The sequence below is a fragment of the Patiria miniata genome, unplaced genomic scaffold (assembly GCF_015706575.1).
Source record: "Patiria miniata isolate m_02_andy unplaced genomic scaffold, ASM1570657v1 HiC_scaffold_24, whole genome shotgun sequence".
NCBI classification, from domain to species: domain Eukaryota; kingdom Metazoa; phylum Echinodermata; class Asteroidea; order Valvatida; family Asterinidae; genus Patiria; species Patiria miniata.
The window spans coordinates 12,331,405-12,356,489 of NW_024037063.1; the positions used below are offsets into that span (position 1 = coordinate 12,331,405).

The 25,085-nt window shown below is 40.9% G+C and overlaps 1 protein-coding gene across 1 annotated transcript in view; it reads left to right on the forward strand.

Annotated features, from left to right (window-relative positions):
* The window catches only part of LOC119732606, a 39,257-nt gene extending 14,172 nt beyond the window's left edge, over positions 1-25,085 (forward strand). The window contains exons 2-4 of the mRNA XM_038206182.1: positions 5,229-6,107; positions 17,654-17,861; positions 20,809-25,085. Of these exons, the coding sequence (XP_038062110.1) occupies positions 5,322-6,107; positions 17,654-17,861; positions 20,809-22,685 (2,871 nt within the window). The 5' untranslated portion in view covers positions 5,229-5,321 and the 3' untranslated portion in view covers positions 22,686-25,085. The remainder of the gene's footprint in view (positions 1-5,228; positions 6,108-17,653; positions 17,862-20,808) is intronic.

Sequence of the window (25,085 nt, forward strand, 5' to 3'; positions counted from 1 at the left end):
TATGACGAGGACCGGACAAAACATTGCACACAAAACTAGGACTGACAATTAAATCACTGAAACAAATGAAGTCTGAAAATGTAAATAGCAAAACTCCAGATAAAACAATTAAATCAGGACTAAGGAATAAAGGAAGAAGATAAGAATAAAGAAGAGAAGGAAACTATGTCACATAATGGGAGATAAGAACTCGTTTATAAAGTCGTTTAAAACGACCCACGGATGGCTTGGCTTTTTCGCCGATGCTGCTTGAACTGTTTGAAAGGAGATTGCACGAGTGATGCACGTTCACCCGATGTGCTTGCCAAGGGCAAACCGCCCGGTCAATTTAATACAAAACCTCACCGACGGAGACAATGTGGCAACAACAATTAGGGTTCTGAGGCAGCCTTGAAAAATTATAATGTTTTCGGTATTCTAACGTAATACTTTGTAACTTATTCAAATGTATTGAAATCGCGTGTTGATGTGACTGCATTGTTTGAAATGCAGTCACATCAGTATGCGATTTTTAGCGTGTGCTCTTTGTTAGCGCTTTTCTTCTGAAGGGTACAATGGATATACATGAAACTTTCACCACAATTATGTCCAAAACACCAGCCTACCACATCTCCCATTTGCCTTTGTTTTGATAATTACTACATATTTTTAATTTTTTCTTTAATTTGGGTCCAGATCATTCTGACTCACCCTGTACTTTAAGTTACAGACACAATTATTCCGCTGCAGAAAACAATAGTGTTATTTTAACACGGTTCGCTACCTATAGTTAACTATTTTAACACTACGTTTGGTATAGATACCGTTCATTGTAAATTGTACAATATATTTACTTGTTACACACTTTTCCTTTCCAGTTTGGGAATACTCTTGTGAGTTATTTCTTTTGTTCTGCACTTCACGTAGAGACAATCTTTGGAATACGAGCCAGCCATAAAAATTCACGTTTGTTCTGTATTTCTTTATATTTTAATTTGCAAGGCAATTCAGAATATCGGTATCAAATTTTGATCTGATCCCTAATTTTAAAAAAAAAGCCGACTTAGCTACCTGTTCATTATCAACAACAAACGTTAATAACACATTTTTGATATTGCCCACTTTGTTTTCCGGGAACGGCATTCAAATTATTCATAAGATAGAATTTGCGTCTGGGTGATGTAAATTCAATGTTAGGTTTTGCCCTTCACCGACGTGTAAACAATTGTCTACTCCTGTGATACCCCCGAGTGAAAGTGAGAAAAAAATCTCAAATCTCATTCAACTAAAAACAGAATGGAAAGAAGATTTTCAGTTGGGAGATAGGAAAACAAAACAAAAACAGGTTCGTGTTGTTAAGACCTTTTAAAGTGTGTGACATTTTCTCTTTGTGTCAGTCTCAGTTCTACTGGGTAAATAGTTGCATTGCCTCGGTACAATTCGTAGGACAAGGCGTGTATTCGGGTTTTTTTTAGTTTTTTCTTCTTTTACAGTTTATCGTTTGCTTGTCTTCTTACTCTCTTTTCTATTGATCTTTTGGGTCTCTGTGGCCTATGTTTGATGTCTGTCTTATTCGTATCAATATATAAACCAAACTGTTCTCTATAATTTAGGCTTACTAGAACAGCCCATACCTTTTTTTCGACTTATACAGTGAACTGAGTTTACATTAATGTAAGGTTTTCAGTCCTGTTCCCTAATGTTGTATATGCTGTGTATTTTTTCAAATGGACGTATGAAAATACATGTGATTTTGAATTGAATTGAACAATTCCTTAAGGCTAAAAACAGATTACGGTCACCATAGGTTAACTCGTTTGCGGTCGGTGCAGCTCGGCAGGTGTTTTACATTGGTTTGCGTACACTTGATGTCATTGTGGTCAGTATTATGCCCTGCAAAGTTGTATTTAAAAAAGTATTGTTTTCATGTGTGTATGGATCCACTTTTCAACAAAATATTTTGTGAGCTCCCTATTCAAGTCTTTAAGCAAAGGAGAAACTGGTAAATGTTGGCATTTCAGGAAGAATTGCTAGGATCGAAATGCCAGGCCCTGTAACGTTTATATTTTCGATAAATATTTATGATAGGTTTCATGTAGTCAGTTATTTCTAACAACTGATAAAAAAAGTTCCTGTTGAACAAGACAGGTAGTTCTCTTGGAAAATAGGTTAAGCGTATAACAACCCCTCCATCATTTTGATTGCGGCTAGAATGATATAATCAGACACACTGGTCGATAATTTTTAACAAACGTGTTCGTCATTTGAATCTGGTCAGACAACCTGCAAAAAATGGGCAATTTGTTCTTCATGCCTATTGTTTGTCAAAATATCAACTGCGTACACGAAATTTTGATGAATGTTTACCCAAATTAACCAACAGTTTGAGGTTTGAGGTTCATACCAATTGAAACAGATCAACACTTTTTTAACAGTAGACGTGCATATACAGGGTGAGTAAAAAAAAAAAAAAAAAAAAAGTGTTGGGACCATTGTTTTAGTGAAGTTCTGCATGTAGCACTTCAAAATCTAGGATATGAAAGCCCAATTTATATGCTTTCTTTTAGTACAAAGAATCATTCAAATCACTCAAGTACTTTTCAAGTTAAAGAATTTTAAACACAACCACCGTTTTAAGGTTCTGTCCACGGATCACAAAAAAGTTCAGTGTTTTTTCAGCAAAACGAAAAAAAGTCAGATAGGGATGTGTGTGAACTGTTTTCGTTTTGATGAAAGAACGCAAACCTATTTTGTGATGGTGGTGTGTTAAAAATTCCGTAACTTGAAAAGTGCATTTGAATGATTTTTGTACCAAAAGAAAGCTTTCATATCCTAGACTTTGAAAGTGTTACATGTAGAACTTCAATAAAACAATAGTGCCGACATTTGGGTTTCGGGTTTACTCACCCTGTAGTGCGTTCGAGATTGTGTTTTTGAACAGAGGCCTTAGGTGTGCTATGCGTCAACCTATTAAATATATGTTTTTCTACCATACATCTTGATTTGTAAATCAAGATTGAAAAGGCCTATACTTTGTTTTGCTAAAAGCTTTATGTGGGAGTTATGATCATATTGTTGTGATTTTTTTTCGTTCTGCCCCTTGCATTTTCAATTTTAGTTCCAATTATTCATTCTAAATGGTACGGGAGTCAAATTCAGTAGCCATCAAGAAAACACTTCTTGCGCTCCAAAACTGACGTTGATCCGCCGTGATCTTGCTGGGGATATGGAAGCCTTGGCGTGTAGCGGGTAAACAAGCTCTCTCGCCCCCGTCTACCACCGGAGTATCGTATTACGGTTAAGTCCTATCGACAAGAGGATTTCAAAAAAAATCACTCAGATGACGGTCATCGTCATATCAAAAATAAAGAAAGAGTTCTCCAGTGCATCGACTGTTTATTTGGATGTCGCGGGACGTCCGTGCACGTCCGCACACTGGACAGAATAAAATTCAAACGGAAAGCAGCGAAGTGGTACCTGTTTTTGCACTTTTCCATGAATTCGATTTTAGCAAGCTCGTACGTATACCCATCAGATTACGTGATGATAATACTGACATTTTAGACAATAATTTATGACCACTTCGCTTGAAGGGTTTTTTCTCCATTTAGGGGCCTAGGCCTATAGGTCTTTTAACAATAATATACACTCTTGTCGTATATAAACATAATACAAAAAGACTTTCGTTTTCCCACGAATGGTAAACTTTTTTTAAATTATAATATTTGAAATAATATTTCATAAAAGGAATGATCTTTTGCGAATGAAACATTATACGTTGTACCGCTTAAGAAGCCTGCACATTTTTTGAAGAAGTTTATTTTATGAAACAGACAGTTTTCTAGTCAAAACTCATGAGCAATTGACTTCTCATGCAGCAAACAAATGGTTCTTTTTCTCTCTGATTTGCTCTCTCTTTGTGTTTCGACGTGAATTCGAGTCGAAGCTGACTTAATTAACAGACTCCCCTTTCTTACTCTTCTGGGCATTTTTTTTCAAATTTAAACAAAAGAAAAATTAATTTGCTTGTAGATATTGTTCATAAAATTCAAGTCACCATTGTAAACATTAAGCATTTAATTAATCTTATCTCTAACTTTGAAAGAGTGTAAGTAATTGCACGTAAAATAGAGTGAAAATCCCTCTAATGTTAGATATAAATACGTGGGGAAAAATAGTAATTCAGTTGAAACTCGTACTTTAATCTAAACGATTGAATGGATTTTTTTCTTTAAATTGATGGGAGTGAATCTTTACTCGAGAAGAATGATTTTTTTTTTCTTTTAAAAAAAAAAGAGCAGTCTTTGAAGGTAACGTGTTGTAGTTCTGTCTGTCACATATGCAGATAAAGTGTTTACACATCCGAGATGTTTTCCATATTACGGCAGTTTTCATTCCCTTGTGCATATTACGCACGAGTAAGTCGTAATATGCAGATGAGACCGATGTGAATTTATGGTGCGTGTAGATATGGAGGTGGGTCGCCCTATCAACTTTGATATCTACTTCATCAGCACACCGATTTTCTCTATGCGTTACCTGTCTCTGCTTCCAGTCGTAAATGCACCACGCGTTACTGATTCTGTAAGTCCCTAGCGAAACGAAGCGATTCACTCTTGTCAGTGGACATCAGCACTCGAGAAAAAAAGCTCATCAAAACAGAGTCACAGTGACAGAGACACATTGAGCCTCGATGATGTTCAATTTATAATAATGGATCCTATATTTTCTGCATTTTCTCGGCGTACACAATGCTGCTCCGTTAGCGGGGACTACACTTTTGCAGCGCAGTGACGTCAGACTGCGTCACCTTGGAAACCTTTTACAAATGCGCCGGGTCTGTGTTTTGTTCGCAGCTCGTGTGAAAAGTGTGATTTCGATATTCTGCTGAGGGTGGCTGACACAATTTTGTCGTCACGTCAAAGACTCGAGGCTGGAGGCTGAGCGATGTTGGGTTGTTATCGCACTGGTGCTTGTTTTGTAATCGTTGTGAGCGGTTGATGCAAGGTGATCAGATTCAGGCAAAATGTCATCTTGTTTGGTTTCTCGCATCGGCTTAGAGAACAACAATCCCCCGTTACGGTTCGTTTAATAATTGTGGAGAAAATATCTAGGAATTATATTTGGCAAACACTTATTTGGATTTGTGTCAACGAATTGTGACATTTGAGAGAGCCCCAATGGGATTTTTTGAGTGTGTTTTTTTTTTTCCAACTGATGTTTCATTCTTGTTTCAAATTAAATTGCAGAGGTACTCCAGATCATCACTCATCATGCATCAGGACATCCGGTAATGAACTTCTTTGTTGTAAACAAGCCGCCCAGAGTATCCATGAGGAATAATGGGGGAGAGCAGAGAGGAGTACAACCAAATTCTGTACGGTAACTCCATAGTGTGGATCATTGTGATTCCCGCTATCGCCTTTGAGAATGTGGTCTGCCTTCTGGCCATCTCAACGCGCAAGCGCTGGAAGAGTCCCGATGTCTTGCTCTTCTCGTTGATTTTGGCGCATTTCTTGACCCTGGTGCTGCCCATGCTGCTGTACGCCGCCGTGCTCATCAGTAAGTCCGAGTGGGTAGAGAGTGCCTGCAAGTTCCTGGTCTGGTGCTTCATGAGCTTCACGATCGTCAACTCGCTTCAGATCAGCTTCCTGTCCATGGACCGCGTCTGGACGCTCAAATGGCCCAGCTCCTACCGGATACACAACACGGCCAAACAGAGCATGCGCACTGTGTCCTTCATTTGGATCTTTGGCCTGTCCATCGGCTGCATCCCCCTCCTGGGCTGGCCGGATGACCCCAGTGTGACATCGCTCTGCAGTGTCATTCTCAACATTGGCGGATACGGCTACGCGCTGTGCATTGTGGTTATCATTCTGGGCAGCTTCGTCGTCAGCTCCGCCTGTGTGGCCACCATCCTCCTCCACCTCACCTTCCAGAAGCAGACGGTTGAGGGCGCCCCAGCCCCGGAATTCAAACAGCCGATTCCTGAGATCGTCATCGAGAGCGAGACCGGTGAAAGGACGTCAGCAGTTCAAGGGTCACGCGAGACGCAAAACCGGCAAATCTGCCTGCTGGTATCCGCCTTGGTGGTCGTGGAATTTTTCACAAACGGCATTCCATTCGTGGTAAGTAGTTAGTATTAAATTCAATACCACCAGAAGAACTCATCTATATTTCATTTTAGGAAAAGCGTTTAAAAAAAAGCATGATCACATTTGTCAGAGTGGCTGAATGGTACGTGCTTATAGCTGATTAAAGATGTTCTGTCTGTGTTGCTTCAACAAAGCCGGTAATTTTCCCTGACGAATTTTCAACTGGTTTGTTTTCTTAACGAACACATGTTTTGTCTATTGTTGGTGTCTACAACTTTTATTCCGTGTTGCTTTCGCGTACAAACAGATCCGCCGTGTCAGTAGCCTGGTTCTCAATCCCATGTTCTCAAATCCTAAATCCTAAATCTTTTAAATCCTACAATGTCAATTCTGATTGTGGAGCGGAAACTAGTCTGTCCTACGGGGGAAAATAACTGGCGGTCAGCAAATAATTTGAAATGTTTACAGTAAAGCAAATGTACTTTTCTGGTAAAAATCGAAAATAGTTGCAAGTTGCATCTTACTCCATATTTCAGCATAATGTATATCGATTTTCGCACGTACTCCACGTAGTCTATACTTTAAAGAGGTTGTGGAATGCTCGAAGACATTTCCGTCATTTTTGGGGTATATGAAGCATAAGGTGTGATGAAATAAAAACGAATATTGTTTCTGTCATGAAATGAGTACAAAGGGTACTTTTGAGAGCTATTTTTCAGGTCCTGTTTCGACCCGAACGTGCAATTTTTGTAAAAGTCGTCGTTGCGGGCAGCAAAAAAAACACAGTAAATCGTGACGTAATAAACAGGACTCGTTAATGCTACTCTGCATCGGGAGTCCTGTTTATTACGTCACGATTTACTGTGTTTTGTTTGCTGACCGCAACGACGACTTTTACACAAATCGCACGTTTGGGTCGAAACAGGCATGACAGGACTTGAAAAACAGCTCTCAAACGAACCTTTTGTACTCATTTCATGACAGAAACAATAGTCGTTTTTATTTCATCACACTTTAAGCTACATATACCCAAAAATGACGGAAATGTCTTCGAGCATTCCACAAACTCTTAAAGTATAGACTACGTGGAGTACGTGCGGAAATCGATATACATTATGCTGAAATATGGAATAAGATGCAACTTGCAACTATTTTCGATTTTCACCAGAAAAGTACATTTGCTTTACTGTAAACATTTCAAATTATTTGCTGACCGCCAGTTATTTTCCCCCGTAGGGCAGACTAGTTTCCGCTCCACAATCAGAATGGACATTGAAGGATTTAAAGGATTTATTTTAAATCTATTGTTTCTGTCATTTTATGACAGAAACAATAGTCGTTTTTATTTCATCACACCTTATGCTACATATACCCGAAAATGACGGAAATGTCTTCGAGCATTCCACAACCTCTTTAAAAAGGTACAGTTATATATGTTATTAGTTGTAAACTTAGTTTTCTTCATTAAGTTGCCAGCAGCTGGCACAATTACTTGTCATACACACACGTGATTCTTGTTCCGTAGTTGTGGGGACATACACTCATCTGTACGAGGTATTTGTGGGATTGAAAATGCGGTGGGGACAGCAGAAAGTCTTCATAACTCGGTCCTAATTTGCCTAACAAACTGTGGACATTCCTTTTCATTCGCGCAGTTAAAAAAAAAAACGGAGAAAAACTCATTTTACTCCCAAGTCCGACACTCTTTCAACCCAATGTATTATCAGGATTTCCTTGAGTGTACCTCTTCATTTGCAACAGAGAAACCTAATCCAAAACTGCCTCTAAACTTGATTTCCGGAGAGGGGTAACCTAGTGTGGACACATAAGTGTGTAAACGCCTTCAATCGTGGTCCCATATTGTCCCTCTTTTGTAAGTACTTAGGAAGACCTCCCATGTTTTGTACACGATCATCAATTGTGGACCTTATGGAATTGTGGACCCTTTTGTCCTCTATTGTTTAAAGTCCCCTACTGAATGCAAAAAACAAACCCACCGTGACACACAAATCAGCAGAACAAAAATCAGCAGGAACTCGGCGTCAAAGCATTATGTTGGATACCTGAATTGTCCTCTATCTAAAATCAATAGATAATTCCGCTTGACCTTGAGTCGTTGTCTCGACATCGACCGCCCGTGCCGCGAATGGGGTCGTAATGATTTACGGCCCTTAACAACACAGAAAAACAATATTTTAGAGCACAAACCATTAAAAGGTACGGGTCAGTGAGTGCTTGAGAGGCGTGGTATAAAGATACGGGTATTTCAGCCTGCCCTCAACCTCGCCCCTATCCGTGCCTTTCCCCTGTAGAGCACGACAAAGTTTGGAATTTTATTTCGAAAACCAATTTTAGTTCAGGTCCATAACTAGGTCAAATGTAATGAGCAGGGATGGGCACAGGAAGGGACAAAGGGTAGTTTATTAAAAAGCCGGTTCGGTATTCCGACTGCGTGTCCGCACATCAAGATTGATTTTGAAGAATGCCTGCCAAAAATAATAATCGAGAATACCAACAAAATTTGACATTATTATGGTTGTTTTGAAGTAATTGTAAAAATGTGAAAAACATTGTAATGCCCCACCTTAAAATACCGCCTTCTTTTTGATAGCATTGAAAATGCCAACAAAGAGGGCAACCTTCGCTGGTTGACGCGCACCGTTCCTTATGTGTGACGCACGTACACCACCTGGGGCTTTGTACTATGTTCACGCAGTGGCCCCGCTTCTCTGCAAAATTGCAGTCAGGCAAGATGGCGTCGGTCGGTCACCCCCAACTGTACTTTCTTTGCCGGTGAGGGGGTACTTGTGAACGGAGCGGATAGACGATGTGACATTTGTTTACGAATGGTGTGGTCACGCGGTGCCAACATGCACCAAACAGTTCTCTTTGCACTGCATGTGTATCTCTTGAAATATGAATGGGTTAAAAGTGTTGACATAATACTGTTTAATATATCTTCAAATTGTAACATGCAGAAGATGCTTAAATGTTTGGGTTGCCCGGCGGTTCCCTGCATGACGTCACAGGGCACATGGTCGATTCGGTTGCCTTTCCCCTCCCCTTCCGTAGAAATGTTGTACATGCCTACGTGAGGATTGTGAACGTTCAACCAATGAAACGGTAAAAAGCAACTGATTTCAAAGGAGTCAAAATTTCATGTGACACTGGAAAAGTGTTTAGGACCTTTGTAAACCGTTTAAAACCGGCCACGTGACGGGCTCTCCAACAATAGGAATGGGTAAACTGTCTTACGTATAGGCCTATTCCAATAATGATTGTGTTTTCCCCTCAGCATTTTCAGGCTGATATAACCATTGAAACCTTGATTGAAACCCTTCCCTTAACAAATGATTTGTTCCTGTCTTTCTGTATTTCCTCGCATGACATTGTGTTCAAAATGTTTCTTATTTCTATCAGTAGGTCTACTGTTTTGGTCGATTTTTCAACTTCGGCTTTAACGTATTATGCCGCCCTTGCCACCACTTTGTGACCTTCTAGAATTCAGTTAGATCGATTGCTATTTTTGGACGATTTCCAAGTCGTTTGGGCAACCCAGCTGGAACCCTTCCCACCACGGTCAAAGAAATTACACCTGAATAACAAAGGTCAAAGCAATCATACTTTATATAACCATCTAAAATTACCTCATCAGCAAAGTTAGCCCGTTCTAAACAAAAAAGCGTTTGTAGGATCAAGATAGGGCGCGTATTCACGAGATGGCTTTTATACGTCGAGTTCCCCATGTCCATTTATTTAAATATCAATGATCATTGCTTTTAACAGTTTGAAGTTAGATGCATTTGATTGAAGTGCTTGCTCCGCATTAAAAAAAAAAAACAATTTCCACGTTTGGGCCTATTAATCACGAAAGGGTTATTCAACCACAAGTTCAAATTATTCCACAGACTACACCAACACCAGTCCGTCGGCATAATCCTCCAATCCAGCGATAAGGTTTTAGTAAAATTCCTGCAATGATGATCTCTATTTCGAATCGTCATTAACTATTTTAAGCCAGCCTCTAAGCATTTTCTGGTTTCTTCTGGTTTACGCCTATGTTCCGAATTCTCGTTTGTTTGTTTGTTTGTTTTTTGCAGGAGGCTGTGCCTCAGTCATTCAAGTTCAAATGCATATGCGGAGTTCAATTTATCCCTCCCAGCGACCGTATTTTCATCCAGTCAATCCGTGATAGCGAATGGGGGGATTACCAGGCCGTGGACATTCGAAAAGAAGGGGGATACCAGGTGACACTAGGGGGCGCTGTTCGTGATACAAAATGTACATGTAAATTTGCGCGCATTCAAAGCTTTGGTTCTGTTTGTTCTCCATTTTTCAAACTACTGAGGGGCCTGATAAATTTGGACCGTTGAACAGTTACGAGCTATAACCTCAAAATAGTCAATTGTTTGGTTTATCCAGTGGCCCATCCCCTCGGTCAAAAAATGGAGGGGATCATTATCTTCCCCGTCCCCCTGGGAATCTACGCCCATGTTTTCCAACAAGCAATGACCACACAAAAACGGTAATCCCAAATTGAATTAAATGTTGCATCTGTATTAAGATGCTTCATATCAGCTTCATGTCTACAGTGTCTCCCAGAAAAAGCGGGCCCGGACAAATTAGCGGCCATATCTAAACAAATATTCATGTCAGACTAAATTGTGTTTCATGCTGTTGGTGTTGTTTATTGCCTGTAGAAAATGAACTGAATTGATTGCAAACGTTTAAAGACATGACTTGAAACGTAAGCGCTCCGTAAAATCGAAATGAACACTTTGTTGTGGTATTAGCTCGTGCTGGTAAATTACTGGAGAGAGAGGGAGACCACGAACCTGTATCACACACGAACACATTTCACATGCAAACACAAACAAGAAGAGACTTTCTATATTTCATAAAAAAAAAAATTTCTAATGCTCGTTAATACAATGTGGTTCTGGTAAAACTAAATATTGCCCCTTAATAAATATAATATTTCAAAAAAACAAATTAAAAAGCCGCGACATTCTGCGAGACGAGAGTTCGATTGTTGACGTGAAATTATGTAAATTTCGATTTTTAAGAGCTCTTACGTTTCTAGTCATAGTTAAAAGTGTTATATAAACCAAGTTTATTGCTTTACAGACAATAAACAACATCAACAGCATAAAATAACAAAAACAAAATTTACTCTGACGTGAATATTTTTTTTTAGATATTGCCATTGATTTGTCCGTGCCCGGTGTTTTTTTCTGGGACACACTTGTATGCGTTACTTGCACCCCCATGGTTCAAGTCGATTAAGTAACACTGATTTCGAAACGAAAGAACAAAATTATCTTTTGCCTGATTCAAAGGCGTGATTGGCTATTCATTTAACAACTCAATCAGATGAACTTGGCAAATTAAGGTATTTGGCATTTGTTTTAAATAGTGGTACCAAGTCAACCATGATCACAAGGATGCTAGTCGGTAGACCACCCTTTCAGATGCACCCTCAATGAAACTGCACCATCAAATGAAATGTTAAGAATTAAAAATACTAATCCATTATAACTTACTAATTATCTTTTGTTGCAAAAACTTGTATAGCAAGTTATAACATGCCACTTAAAGTAGGCAGCAACTGGTGAATATTCAGTGGATTGAAAATTAACCTCATCCTTTATAGAAATAATGACACAGAAATACAGAGTAGCTAGCCGTAAACGCATATTACATGTAGTTGTATTACGATAAGTGATACCTAAGTAGCACAGAAGTATTGTGGTTTGTTTTGCCTCCAAACTTATACATGGACATCCAATTACGCGTTTTCAAAACAATGCAGCCAATGTTTAAAAAAAAATAGAACCACGCCAACGTGATACGGCCGAAAGTGCGCCAAAACTCAACATCGGTTTTGCGTCGCCGTGATGGCTCCGTCCGCACTGCTGAAACAAATGCATGCAGTGCAGAGGAAATATCAGGGAAATTAAATCCGAAACAAGACAGTAAATCTCGAAGGCTACAAGAAAGGACGTAGCCCAAGGCGTGTCTTTTCATCTCACCCACGTATTTATCTGTTTCCGTGTCGTGTTGATTATTTATGGGTTTCTATTGGCCCCGGGCAAACTGCATTATTAACGCATTACTAAACAGCACTGTTCGAGTGAGTTCCAGAGGTGTTTTGTACACGAGCATAGTCTATACACAGTCTTAGACCTCGAAATACATGTAAAACATTCGTTTGTCAATTATAATCATTCTAATAATGTGTATTTTTTTATTTATTTATTTATTTCATTTTCCGGGATATTACAAACAGTGAATCATAGACAAAACAATTACATGTACAAATAGCACTGAGTAGTAAACATAACAGAAAACAACCCCCAAAAAGCTCCCGCAGGATTACCCACAAGAAACAAGTTTCTGTCGAGGGGCTCTCCAAACAAAGTACTCGAGCTGAGAAGGACTGTCTTTTGCTCATTGATCAATTTTATATCAAAACGCAAATCACATTCCATCGAGGTCGAGAAACGTATTTTATTGTGTCTGAGAAAAATTCTGAGGAAAAAACTAATAATAATAAAGTAAGTTAAAAAAAACTCGAATTTTGTTCGTCAATCAGTTCCATCGACGTTGAAGAACGTAGGTAATTTAGTCCGAGAAACCTTCTGAAGGAGAAAAAAAATAATAATATAGTGAATTAACATTGTATTATGGGAGTCGGGTTGGTGTACAGGTACTTTCCTCACCTTCCACGGCTGTGACCCGGGTTCGAATCCCGCCTGGGCCAATATGTGGATTCGATTTTTAGTCCCTGTCCGATTCCGTGGGTTTTTTTCCAGAATATACTTCTGGGAAAACCTCCCACCACTAAAACTTTAATTTTTCCTCATTGTTTTCTCTCTACAGGTTTCTTCAGGCTTGCGAGCTACAGTGCCTATAGGTTTCATTGCTAATTTAAATAAATAATTAATAATTTAAGTTAAATTTTTAAAGTATGATTAGCGTCCATCTTTGTGGATGTGCATTTTGTGTACCTATTTCTTCAGCTATATTATGCTGGTGATATAATACAATACAAAAAAGGTACTGTTGCTTTGCCTTGCTTAAAAACTATTCCCTTAAATAGTTGTGTTGGTTTATAAGATATCTGTCATATAATAATGCAGAAATGTGTGTAGGATAGAAATATTTATTTATATATTCGATATCAGACATTGCAAAAGCCCTTATAATGGTAAAACCGTACCCGGCCATGCTACTGTCACTTACTTGTTTTAATGACTAACTTGAATTGAATTGCGTGTCAAGACAATTGAATTTGGTGAGACCGTGAATGATCGATGCAGAGAGAAACTGGACGGTCGAATAGTACATGTTCATGTTGCACATTTACAACCAAGTCAGACATAACGTATTAACAGATCGTAGATTGGCGCCATTTCCCTAAACTGAATAACCATGTTGACTTCGCGAGGAATTCGTCATCCTACATAGGGCCTACACTCTAAAAACTCCTCAGTGAGATTGACGAAGAGTCTGAGTCTATATTGTAATGTTCTGATGTAATCTAAGTGGTTTTCCCTGTGTCTCACGAGCCATAAGAAGTACCGGTAATTATATTTAGAAGCTATATGTATTCAATGTTTACACGCTCCCTCGAAGTGCACCAATGAGATCAAGGACTTTGCAGGATCTCAACTCCCCACAATCGTTCCTTGTTCGACTGGTTTTGAATGATTAAGTATTGGCGCCATTACTATAACTTCTCCATTTTATTAGGTACAATATAATCTTTGAGGCTCATAAATAATACAAGAGACTAAGGTTGACGAACAGGACAAGACTGACAATAGTAAGAAGTTTTGATCACGGGGCCATGTTTATTCGATAGAGATACTTTCATATGCCCATGCCATTTGTAAAGCGGACATGAAAGGTCATGACCAGCGAAATGCGTGCGGTTTATTATCAACGTGGCCTCTTCGCAATCACCGTCGCTGAATAATTACTGTCATTGTGAGTGACTACGTTTTCCGCACGAGTAATTTTCTTTCTAATTATAAATTTTTGGATAAAAAAAGGTGCAAATTGCATTGAAATAAAAAATAAAAAAAGAGGAGACTATAGTTAGCGGATGGTGTTCTGCTGATATGTTTTATTATTCATAAGTCGCTACCAGTATTTCCCACAATGTCCATTAGCGTGGGTTAAATAATTCAACAGTCTTAGCATATGTGCTTACAGTTCCATACAGGTGTATGCATATTAGCAGTGCCGACAGAAGTAACGAACTCGATCTCAGGGTCGAATGACCTTGAATCGTCAGACAGACAGCGAGAGGGCATACATAGCAGTAGCATTATAATGCCAAGTCACTGAGGTTATATTCTCAATGGGAAAATAACCAACTTGTGACGTTAGGTCATGAGTGTGTTGTTACTATGGTCTCTTTAGTATAGAAGGCGCACTCGTTGTATTGCTCGCGTCATGCGAGCAGTATGCATGTATTATCAGATAAAAACAGATTGGTTAAAATAACCAATATCGGTAGATACGTGTCCCACCAATCCGATTGAATAATAAAAAATAAATAGGCAAACGATTGAACACAAACACAAGTGGTTTTGCCTTCTTCGAAAATGGCGCATCGTTAGTGTTGATATGTTCGTCCGTCATCGTTTACGATGTTACTCAATGATCAAACTCTACTACGTTTACGATGTTACTCAATGATCAAACTCTACAAAACACACAGTAAACTATAGCTTGATTTACAATAATTGTTCACTTTCTGTTGTTTTCTATGCATGGTTATCCGTTCCGGCACTGCTGGTTGAATTTTCCCTCTAAAAATGGCCCCCTCCAAAAGAAAAGAATGACCACCACCAAAACCAAACTAGAGCTTATTAATGGGTTTAAGAGGACTAGACATAATCTCATTTTCTGAGTAAGCACATATTCCCAAACTTCGTCTATTGCTATGTGCCTGATTATTCTGTCTTTCCCGTTGTCCGATTGGCCGAATTCTCCAATGCGCATAACCTCGCGATGCGCTGTAATGCATGCGCATGTAAATATGTAAATCATTTGACCTCAGCTCAAAGGTCTTTTTTGTGTGATACATTTGGAGATTTGTTCAGACTTGCTCGGTCGTGCTCACCACATCATATTCAAGGGCATTGCTGACCCAACCTCGTCCCCAATGTCGAGCAGTACGCGCCCACCACTACCTGCTCTCTCACCCTGGCATTTGATCATTTGCATGCGCAAGATTTTTGAACACGTATGCAAATGAGGAATAGTCTGATGCCTGCCTGTACGTTACATTAGTGATTGTTTTCGTATGCGGTGTCTGGGGTAAAAATAGCATCAATTCGTGGGGGGAGGAAGTTAAAATGTTACAATCTGGCCCGCCAGTATGCAGTATCACATTTCATATCAATACGAGGAAACTGGAAAGGAAAGGAGTATTTTTGAGAAGGCGTGGACGTAATTACAATTAACGTGAAAAAAACGCAATGCACGTTGTAAATAACACCACCAACTACACGATATAAATCCGTTACTAGCGAAATTGTGGTATCGAATCAGGATACAGGAAGAAAGTGTCCTATCCAGGGCTTACTATTGGAAACGAGGTTGGAAATAAAGTAAGCACTGGAGACGAGGTTGTTGGTGACCGCCACTCTCAGAAAAGTTTCTAAAGGAAACACAATCGCTGCAAAGCATTGTGGGTAGCTAACTGCCATGATCCAGTGCACGTGTATCCCATACGCGAGGGGAACTGTGTTGACTTCGGGTCAAATAGAAGGTCAACAACGCGTTTTGAAATGGTGGTGGATACCAGCGAATCGGATCATTGTGAACACTGTCACTTAAAAAGGTCATCTTTCCGACGAGTAGAAGGCAATATTGTCTGCAATGCCATTCATACTTTCTTTCGATTGTGAGGTAAACAGAGATAGGTTTTCATTCGATTTTTTTATATGAATCAACATCATGCATCATTGAGTTAACGTCGCCAGCTCGGGCTATTTTCTAATTAGCTTTTTGATAATGTGACACCCAGCACTGCACCTGATGCCACGTACGTGTTTAATTGTATGCGTTGGTGTTGGTAAGCGTTCAAGTTAAATGGAAACAAAGCCTAAGAAAGCAGAACAAGCTCAGTTGCATGAATGTGTGTGCAAATGGTAACCCAGGCATTCCACGTGATTATTTACTGACTTTACGCTAAAAGCCGTACTTGAACAGGGGAATCAGCCCCGCTAATTTTACAACGAATTTGGATGCGAACTTTGAAAATGAGTTTCGTAAATATCATGGATTGATAATAAAAAATGGTAAATTGCTTCACCATTAAAGATAAATGGGATCATGTGCTTTTCATGCATTTTGTTTGTCTCCAAAACAACACCACTCAAAATCTAAAGACGACTGACAAAAACCTATTACCTGTTCAATTTTCAGTTCAGTCGGTATTACTCTTTTCGAGAAAACAGTGAAAACCATGCACAACCTTTTGATCACGAAACACGATTTTGTCAGCATAACTCTTTATTTCCAACAAATGGACTGATCGTTGGAAATCACCTACATTTCTTGATCTCTTCTAAATGACAGCAAGCCAGACGGAATAAGTTCACTAGGTGTTAAGTACCAAAAATAAACCAAAATTAGATTTTTGATAATAATTTGCTAGGTGAATTTTCGGCCCAATATGCCAATGATCCTGTTGGGTTTAGGATTCAATACCTGCTTTCTTGTTTCTTAACAACAGTGCACGTTTAACAAACTGGCTGAGGACGAAAACCTCAGTAAATGTCGGAACATCACTGAATGCCGTAATGTGCTGCTCTTTAAGAGTTAATGGCTTCCTAAAACGCCATGCCCAATAATTACACGAGAGTGATTATACATTGGCCGCGTCAATCATCGCCACTTCCGATGATCAATTAACCATGAAATGGTTTGAAAATGTAATCGGATCCCCTGAAGTAATATCTCTAGTATTTTCTCCTGTTGGTGTTCGTTGCTTTTGTTGTTGTTGCTGCTGCTGCTGCTGCTGCTGCTCTGCTGCTCTGCTGCTCTGCTGCTCTGCTACTCTGTTGCCGTGCTGCTGCTGCTGCTGCACTGCTGCTGCTCTGCTGCTCTGCTGCTCAGCTGCTGCTCTGCTGCTCTGCTGCCCTGCTGCTCTGCTGCCCTGCTGCTCTGCTGCTCTGCTGCTCTGCTGCTGCTGCATGCTCTGCTGCTGCTCTGCTGCTGCTGCTCTGCTGCTGCTGCTCTGCTGCTGCTGCTCTGCTGCTGCTGCTCTGCTGCTGCTGCTCTGCTGCTCTGCTGCTGCTGCTGTGCTGCCCTGCTGCTGCTCTGCTGCTGCTGCTCTGCTGCTGCTGTTGTAGTTCTTGTTTTCTACTGTGCACATTATTGGTATAAAGACCTATTCTTTAGAGGTAGCTTGAGTGAATTATGACTGGAGTTTTAAAAAGTTTGGTTAGGTCAAGATCAAATTTGATTTCCATTGTAATAATAATGAAACGAGATATATTTGAGGAACTTTACTTTTTCTTCTTGATGGTCTTGATCTGTCCTTCATTTTATAACAGGTGATTAACATAATGGCCCTGCAGAACAACTCCCAAATGGCATGGATGCCAGCCACTGTTGTGTGGAGCGCCCTCTGTGTCACGCTGATCAATCCGGTCCTACTGTGCGTCATCTGCCAGAGATATAGGCGGAGTTACGTGAAACTTGGCATGTGTCTCGGCGAGGCCTGCGGCTGCGCGGACAGCAGTGTCCAAGACACTACAGTCGGTAAGACAGTAGGCTTGAAAGGAGTCCAGGTTTTTTATCATGCTGGCTTGAACTGTCTATCGTTAAAGACACTCCCCTTCAAGTGAAATTGCTTGGAAAATGTTACAGAAACTGAATACAGGCTGTCCTACCAAAAATAACAATTAATAAAGGTATATTGCATGTGGGTTTGGGATATTTTCAAATTACCTCTTAAAGTCAGATAACCAATTTATCAAACAACGTTTATTTCATTCGAATCGATGCATTGAAACAAACGCTATGCTTCATCGAACTCAAGTTGAAAATCGTCTCGGGCCACTTTCCTTGAAAGTGAGAAAGCGCAGTTGAAGAAACACACAAAGTATTTATTTCTTTTGTTCAGGAGTAACTTGTGACTTATTTTACCCGCTTCGATCTGTAAACTTGATAAATAAAAAGTGGCCCAAGGGTTTTTTTAAGTCCCGTATTGTGATTGCTGTAACTTTGAACAAAACATTCTAATGAAACCAACTAAAAGCATTTGGAAGACCAATATTCTACTCAGCAATACATTAGACACGATTTTGAATACTAACCCCACTTTTCTGAAAACATGCCCGATTAGACTTTTTTGTGCAGTACAATAAACTTCGCATTTCCTTGATGGTCGATCGCCCGTTCGCTCGTATCCTAACCCACGGCCCTATCAAAGGCCACCACTGATCTTTATTATACTGACTGGATAGCGCATCAACCAATGCGCGTACACAAGACCGTGACGCCCTCGCACACACGCGGCGGCCATTTTGAAACTCCCTCAAAGCCCGACAACGTACGGATCCGTATATAAAAAGCACAGAATGACGATAGTTTAGGAAGCAATTTTGGATCATCGAACACGTTTTTATTTATTGATTGTTCCTACAGTGTTGTTTTACTCATGTTAATATTTGTTCAAATATATGATTTATTTCGTGACTTTGAATATATAAGGGAGTGTCAAAATGGCGTCCAGTGACTTCACCCTCACGGCCCGAAGCGCTATCCAGTCAGTATAATAGAGATCAGTGAAGGCCACTGGTGACCGCAATTCTCTTACACAAAATTTTGTTCACGGAAAAGCAGACGTCGCAAAGCACTGTGGGTAAAGCAGTGATCATTGGTACGTCGCTCTGGCCTCAATGCACGTACATTCCGTTCGCATGTCGTGCGCTTGTCGCGCGCACGCGTAGGCGTAACTGTTGACCGCGAGTTTGCCTATTCAACAAAAATCAGTCCAGTGAAATCTCAAAGAAATTAGAGGTCACCAACAGCTTTTATTTGGGCTGTGGGTTTTCAAAACTAAAATCAATTTTGGGCAGCTGGGATTTGTGTCGAATACTAAATTTGTTTAGAGTTTATTTCCTCTACAGCAATTTAGACTTGTTAGCTTTTTAGCTGACGTTTTATATAGTTGCATGACGATTGATTATTTAATTGCGTCATTTAATGTCGGGAATACGATAAAAGGGAATTGGGTCTTTTTACTGCATCAATTATGTAGTAGGCCTAAACCAGTCGAGAGCGAAACTCACTTACAACTGAAGCTTTCCTAGGATGAAATCGTTTTGGAAAGCAATTTAAGGGGTTTTTTTCAAAAAGAATTGAAAATTCGGACTGGGCCACGTTTCGCAATACCTTTCATGCTCCGACTTAATCTGTGCAGTATACATTTCTCTCATCCTTTGATTGCCTGAAACAATTTGCTGATTGAACATGCGCTTTACCTCACCCCCACAGACTTGTGCCCAATAAATTCACAGCCGTTATCTCTATATCGTCCAAATTGATCAGCCCATCTAAAATGTCATTGAAATGCAAGATGACCACTTGTCTGTTTACGAGTACGTATGGTTGTCCCGGTGATACGCGATTGCCGAAGACACAATTCCTCGCTACTGGACAGTTATGAACAATCTCATTAAACGTGGATTGTCTCGTCGCTTGCTAATTTTTGTAACCGAGCCAGAATCAACCGATTAAAATATGAAATCGGATAAAGTACACTTACACGAGCTGTGCGCCGGTTGCCAGGTTACCGCGCGTGTGCACCGTCATTCATCTGCGATGTCCCCTTGACATTCTTTGGTCACCATCGTCGGCCGTTGATTGCTGGCCCCGTTTTAGCGCAAGATGTTGGTTAATATTTTATTAATTTGTATTTTGTTGTTCTCTGGCCGGACGCATTTCTGACTTTGCCTCCAGGCAAAGAGTCACCGCTCCAGCGATAATTGGCACGTTTATAAGATACGGTCGACTTAATGGAAACAGATGTGATAAATGTTGTATCTTGAGACTGTCTGAATGAAGACTTGGCACGCGCCGAATCGGGTTAAGGGTCGAGCTCAATACGGATAGGTTGTTTCGATATCGACCGACGGAGATGATTATTTCAGCTTTGCAACCAGTGGCAAAACCAACAGATTGAATAAAGAACATAGGGCAAGTTCAATCAATAACGACGGTTCCTGCGACAAAAATGGCAGGTTTCGGGATGACGTAAATTTGAATAGAGACCGTTTGCACTTTGCGATTAATGCGCAGGCGCTAGGTAGGCATGCAGCATAGTTAGATAGTACTTGATCGAATATACTCACACCTTGTCGTATAACATGCTTTTTTGGAATGTAACAAGTTCTTGAGGGGAATGTATACAATACGTGTGACAATATGCACAGTTTACAGTACATTAATATTTTTGGTATTACGCCCAAAGTCACAATACAAGCGATTCTACACGCCTGGAAAGTAACAATCGATGGGCACTCGGAGAGGATGCGGCTGGATAGTCGGCACAGGTGTTCCGTGTCCCAAGGTCACAGATTTAAATCCCGCTATAGAAAATTTCTTTGTTCAATTTATTATTTATTAAAAGTGAAGCACTTCAATTTTCCTCTGTGTTTCTTCGAAAAACTTTGGTTGATTCAAATTTGATTGACTGTTGCAGGCGGTATTCAACGGCAAGAGACCATCGATTCCTTGGACAACTTCTCGGACGCCGATGACGAACTGGGCAAAGCGGCCTCCTCCAATTTTGGCGACTTGTCCTTCTCCATTGACATGGACGACGAGCAGGCCTTGGAATACGGCATCACGGCCTCTATGGAACAGGACATCCGAAGTCTGGAGATGGCCGGAATTCTCTGCCAGGACTCCATTGACTTCGACAACGAGGCCTACATCCAGGACGAAAGCATAAAAAAGGCGTTGTCGTCCAAAGAGAGACGGGCCCTGTGGCTGGCCCAGAAGGCTTGCCGACGGAACAACCCGGACGCCCACCCTCAGGGAAACTCCGAAGATGCCCTTCCAAAGGAGAACCCTCAGTTCCTGTCCGTAGACAGGGCCGACAGCCTCAGGAACCACCACCGGAAACTGGAACGGAACTTCAGGCCAAGGGATTCAGGACAAGGTGGTGCGGCGCGAACCGGCAAACCATCGAACGGCGAGGACACAGGACAGACCATGCACACGGTAAAAGTTGAGATAGAAAATGGTGGATTGAATGTCACCAAAGCGGACGGGGGCAAAGGAGACGGGGCCAAAAAGACCACTGAGAGGTCGAAGCGCTCTAGCAAAAAGCAGAAATCGGTTGAGGTGAGAGAGAAAGATGAGGCGAGGGAGAAGCGCCTGAGGAACGGTGGTCTTCTTGGGTCGAAGAGCTGCGATGTTGCCCTCTCGACAGGCACTCGAAAGACAAAGAAGAAACGTCGCAGCTCAGTTCCACAGGAAAAGGAAGAGACCGCGTATAGCGTGAAGCTGTCACCGGTGAAAGGTCTAGGCGAGGGTCCCAGCCTGCGATCGAACCGATTTGATATCGTCAGGGAAAGGATGTTGTCTGAAATGTCGAGTCTTCACGGCTCGGGGGAGCTCTACGACATTCCGGAAGAGGACGGAGAAGATGTCCAGGAGACCAGTTTCGCTCCAGAGCATGGCAAGCCGACGGATCAACTCCCAGAGGAGCTCATTCCGGACAATACCTTCGAACAAAGCTCTTTCACGCCCACCAAGACCCCGAAGTCCAGCAAGAAACACAAGAAGAAGTCAAAGGACAAGCGATACTCCAGGAAAAGCTTTGAGAAGAGCACCAGCATCGATCTTGAGGACAATCCTCTGACTCAGGAAGAGGAGTGGCTGAAGAAAGCGATTGAGAGGGAGGAGTCATCCGGCCGCTTTGCCTTTGAGAATCTGTCAAGTGATACGGACACGACAGATGGTGCAAACTCGGAGTACAGTGGTTACATCTCCTCTCGCACCAGCAGCGTAGTGTCCAAAATGTCTACCTTTCCGTCTATTGACGCCTCGGTGGAATATGACATGGACATGATTGTCATCGAGCAGGTCAACCCCGACCGAGAAGCTCCTTGCACGGATGAGGACGATCAACCCTGCGCTTGCAAGGCGAGGGTGGACGTCGCTGAAGACGAAGTCACGCAGGATGACGAGCCTCTTGCGAGTACCGAAGGAGCTACCATGCAATGCGAGACTCTGCCCATGCACGAGACCTCGCAAGACCATGCGAGCCCTGATGACGGCACAGGAAAGGGCTCGTCGCCGATCTCGCAAGATTCGAAGGACAGTGGTGAAACCGAAAGCATGACAAAAAAAGACGCAGTGGACCTTATCAAGACAGGTTTGACCGGTCACCTTAGCGGGGAGAGTGACCCATGGGCGAACCACACCGGGCGGCCCCGGGCCTACTCAGCAGGCGCCGGCCGGGCATCCACCGCAAAGGACATGCGAGAGAAATACAAGAGGTCCCGGTCGGAGCGAATCATGCTGGAGCCCATCAACTCAGACTCGTCGCAGGAGGTTTTATACTTGTAACATTAAGCCTTTAAAAATGAAACTCTTGAAATATTTTTATAATGCACTTTATCGCGATTTGCAACAAAATTGATATGAACAAATATTCATCCAGGCATTTTTCTTGATTAAGCATACTTTTTATAAATGCGTAAAATTGACCAATTTAAATTTCTTTTTGTTCTGACATTTTTGTACGAGATATATCACGATTTAAATAATTATTATTCTAATATGAGGGTAATATAAACATTTAAGAGGCGTCTTTTGGGACAATTTTATTGGCGACGTGCGGAACCCATTCACTCCGCAACGCAGAATGACGGATTTTATCGAAATATTTGTGAGGTATTGTTCTGTAATCATCTTACGTTTTGCACGATTGTTCAGAAATCTCCAACTTTTTGAAATGATGTGATGAAAAAGGCTTTACTATACTGTTTACTCGATCTTGCGATCGCCAAATTTCTACAGGCTGTTGATGTCAAAATGTGCGCAAGATATGTGAGCCCATTAAGATATTCATGTTTGACTAAAAACAAATATGAAATTATATACGGTCTTTCCCACTGTAGGACATTTACAGATATTTTTAACATTAAAAAAGTCGACAAGTGTCGCGCGAGGTGAGTATCTCTCCTGTCGTGATGAAATGAAAATCAACAAATTATCAAAGCGATCTGTCGACTACTGTCAGTTTAAAAAAACAGTAATACACCGGTGCGTCAACTACTAAAGTGTAAACATGATGTTTAAAATGTTACTGAATTGTGTGCGTTTATGTATGGCTAGAAAGCTGCGCTGATATTTGCTCAAATAGCACAAGCTAGTGTGTCAAATGCTTGAACTATTTATACGATTACACTCGGGGCTTTAAAAATAAATACATTTTACTTCTATGAGAAAACAGCTCATTGCAGCGCCACCTTCATGTTTTCCCCCTTTTGAACGTAAAACAAAAATACATATTCGATGATTACATTGTAAAATTCATTGCCTTTTCGCCCAGTCTTGCCTACGTCTCCGTGCAATATGTTTTCGAAAACAAGTTCTGTATGTTTTCTTCTTTTTATTTACTTTCCCATTTTTCCATTTTAATCTAAATGTATGCCTTCTCCAGTTTTCTCTTTTGTCGAGCCGATTCTTTCTGATCTTTTAAAAATGGAAATTCTAAAATTGGTTTTTCTGTGGAGAATATGCCCGGTTGCAGAAGCAAACGCACCGAGTACATTTGTGTGTGTTTTCTATCAATTTAAACTTTGCATGGGAGATTGCCTATTTATGACTTTACCGAATTGTTATGCAGGCCATAGAGATCAATACCAAAAGCATACTATGTTGGTCCAACGTCGTTCCCTTGGTGTTGAGCAGTACGCTCCCACCACTACCTGCCTCTTCACCCTGGTATTGGATCGTTTGCATATCCGTTCTTAAGCTCTTGCATTAGCTTCTACATGTCACTTAGTGGTCGGTCGGTCGGTCGGTCGGTCTGTCTGTCCAAAAAAATTGACCAAAAATATTTAACTAAATATTGACCAAATGCCATGACGTGGTCTAAAATGCACTCTTGCCGAAAGTTTTCGGAAGACTAGCTTTGTTTCAGTCGATGCGCATGCGCGTCTATTTTGCATATGAAGTGAAACATTCCCAAACCGGGCCAGAGCTAACTGTGCACTTGCGCTTGCTTTTATACCAGCGTTTGCTTTTGTATGCGTTGTCTGGGGTAAAACAAAATTAATTCGTCGTAACATGAGTTACAAAAACACTGGATTATTTTCCAAATTGAATAGTTTACAATCTAATTTCACATTTCATATAAATATAAGCGAAATGGGGGAACAAATTAATGATTGTTAGTGAAAAGGTTGAGTGGATGTAATAACTCACAACAAAATTGTGTTAAAATACGCAATAAACGTTGACCAAGAAAACAAGTACACGGGATAAATCCACTACTGTATCAAATCAGGATACAGGAAGCTTCCCCTCCAGAGGCTGTTGGAAACGAGGTTGAATATAGCGTAACCCCTGGGGACGGGGTTGTACGTTGGTCAGTTTGATTGTAATCATCGTTGTCACAATACTTTTAGACTGATCCAACTCGAGTACCCTGCACACTCCAAGCTATAAATCAACAACTATACCCTCACGGGAAATGCAGGATTTCAGCTTGAACAAACAAGCCTTGGACTTGGAATTGGATGCGGGATCCACTGTGGTGATTTCTTTTGTGTCCGCAATCCCTGAGGTGCTTAACAGTACAGAGCTATGGGGAAACGGAGTTGACAAATGCCTTTTTCTGTTTGTACGGCAGAGCCTATTAATATGAAATCAGCAGATCACGGTCGTCGACATGCATGTAGTTCAATTTTTGAACAACGTTTCCCGGTCTAATATGCTACATCTTATTATTGTTCCCGT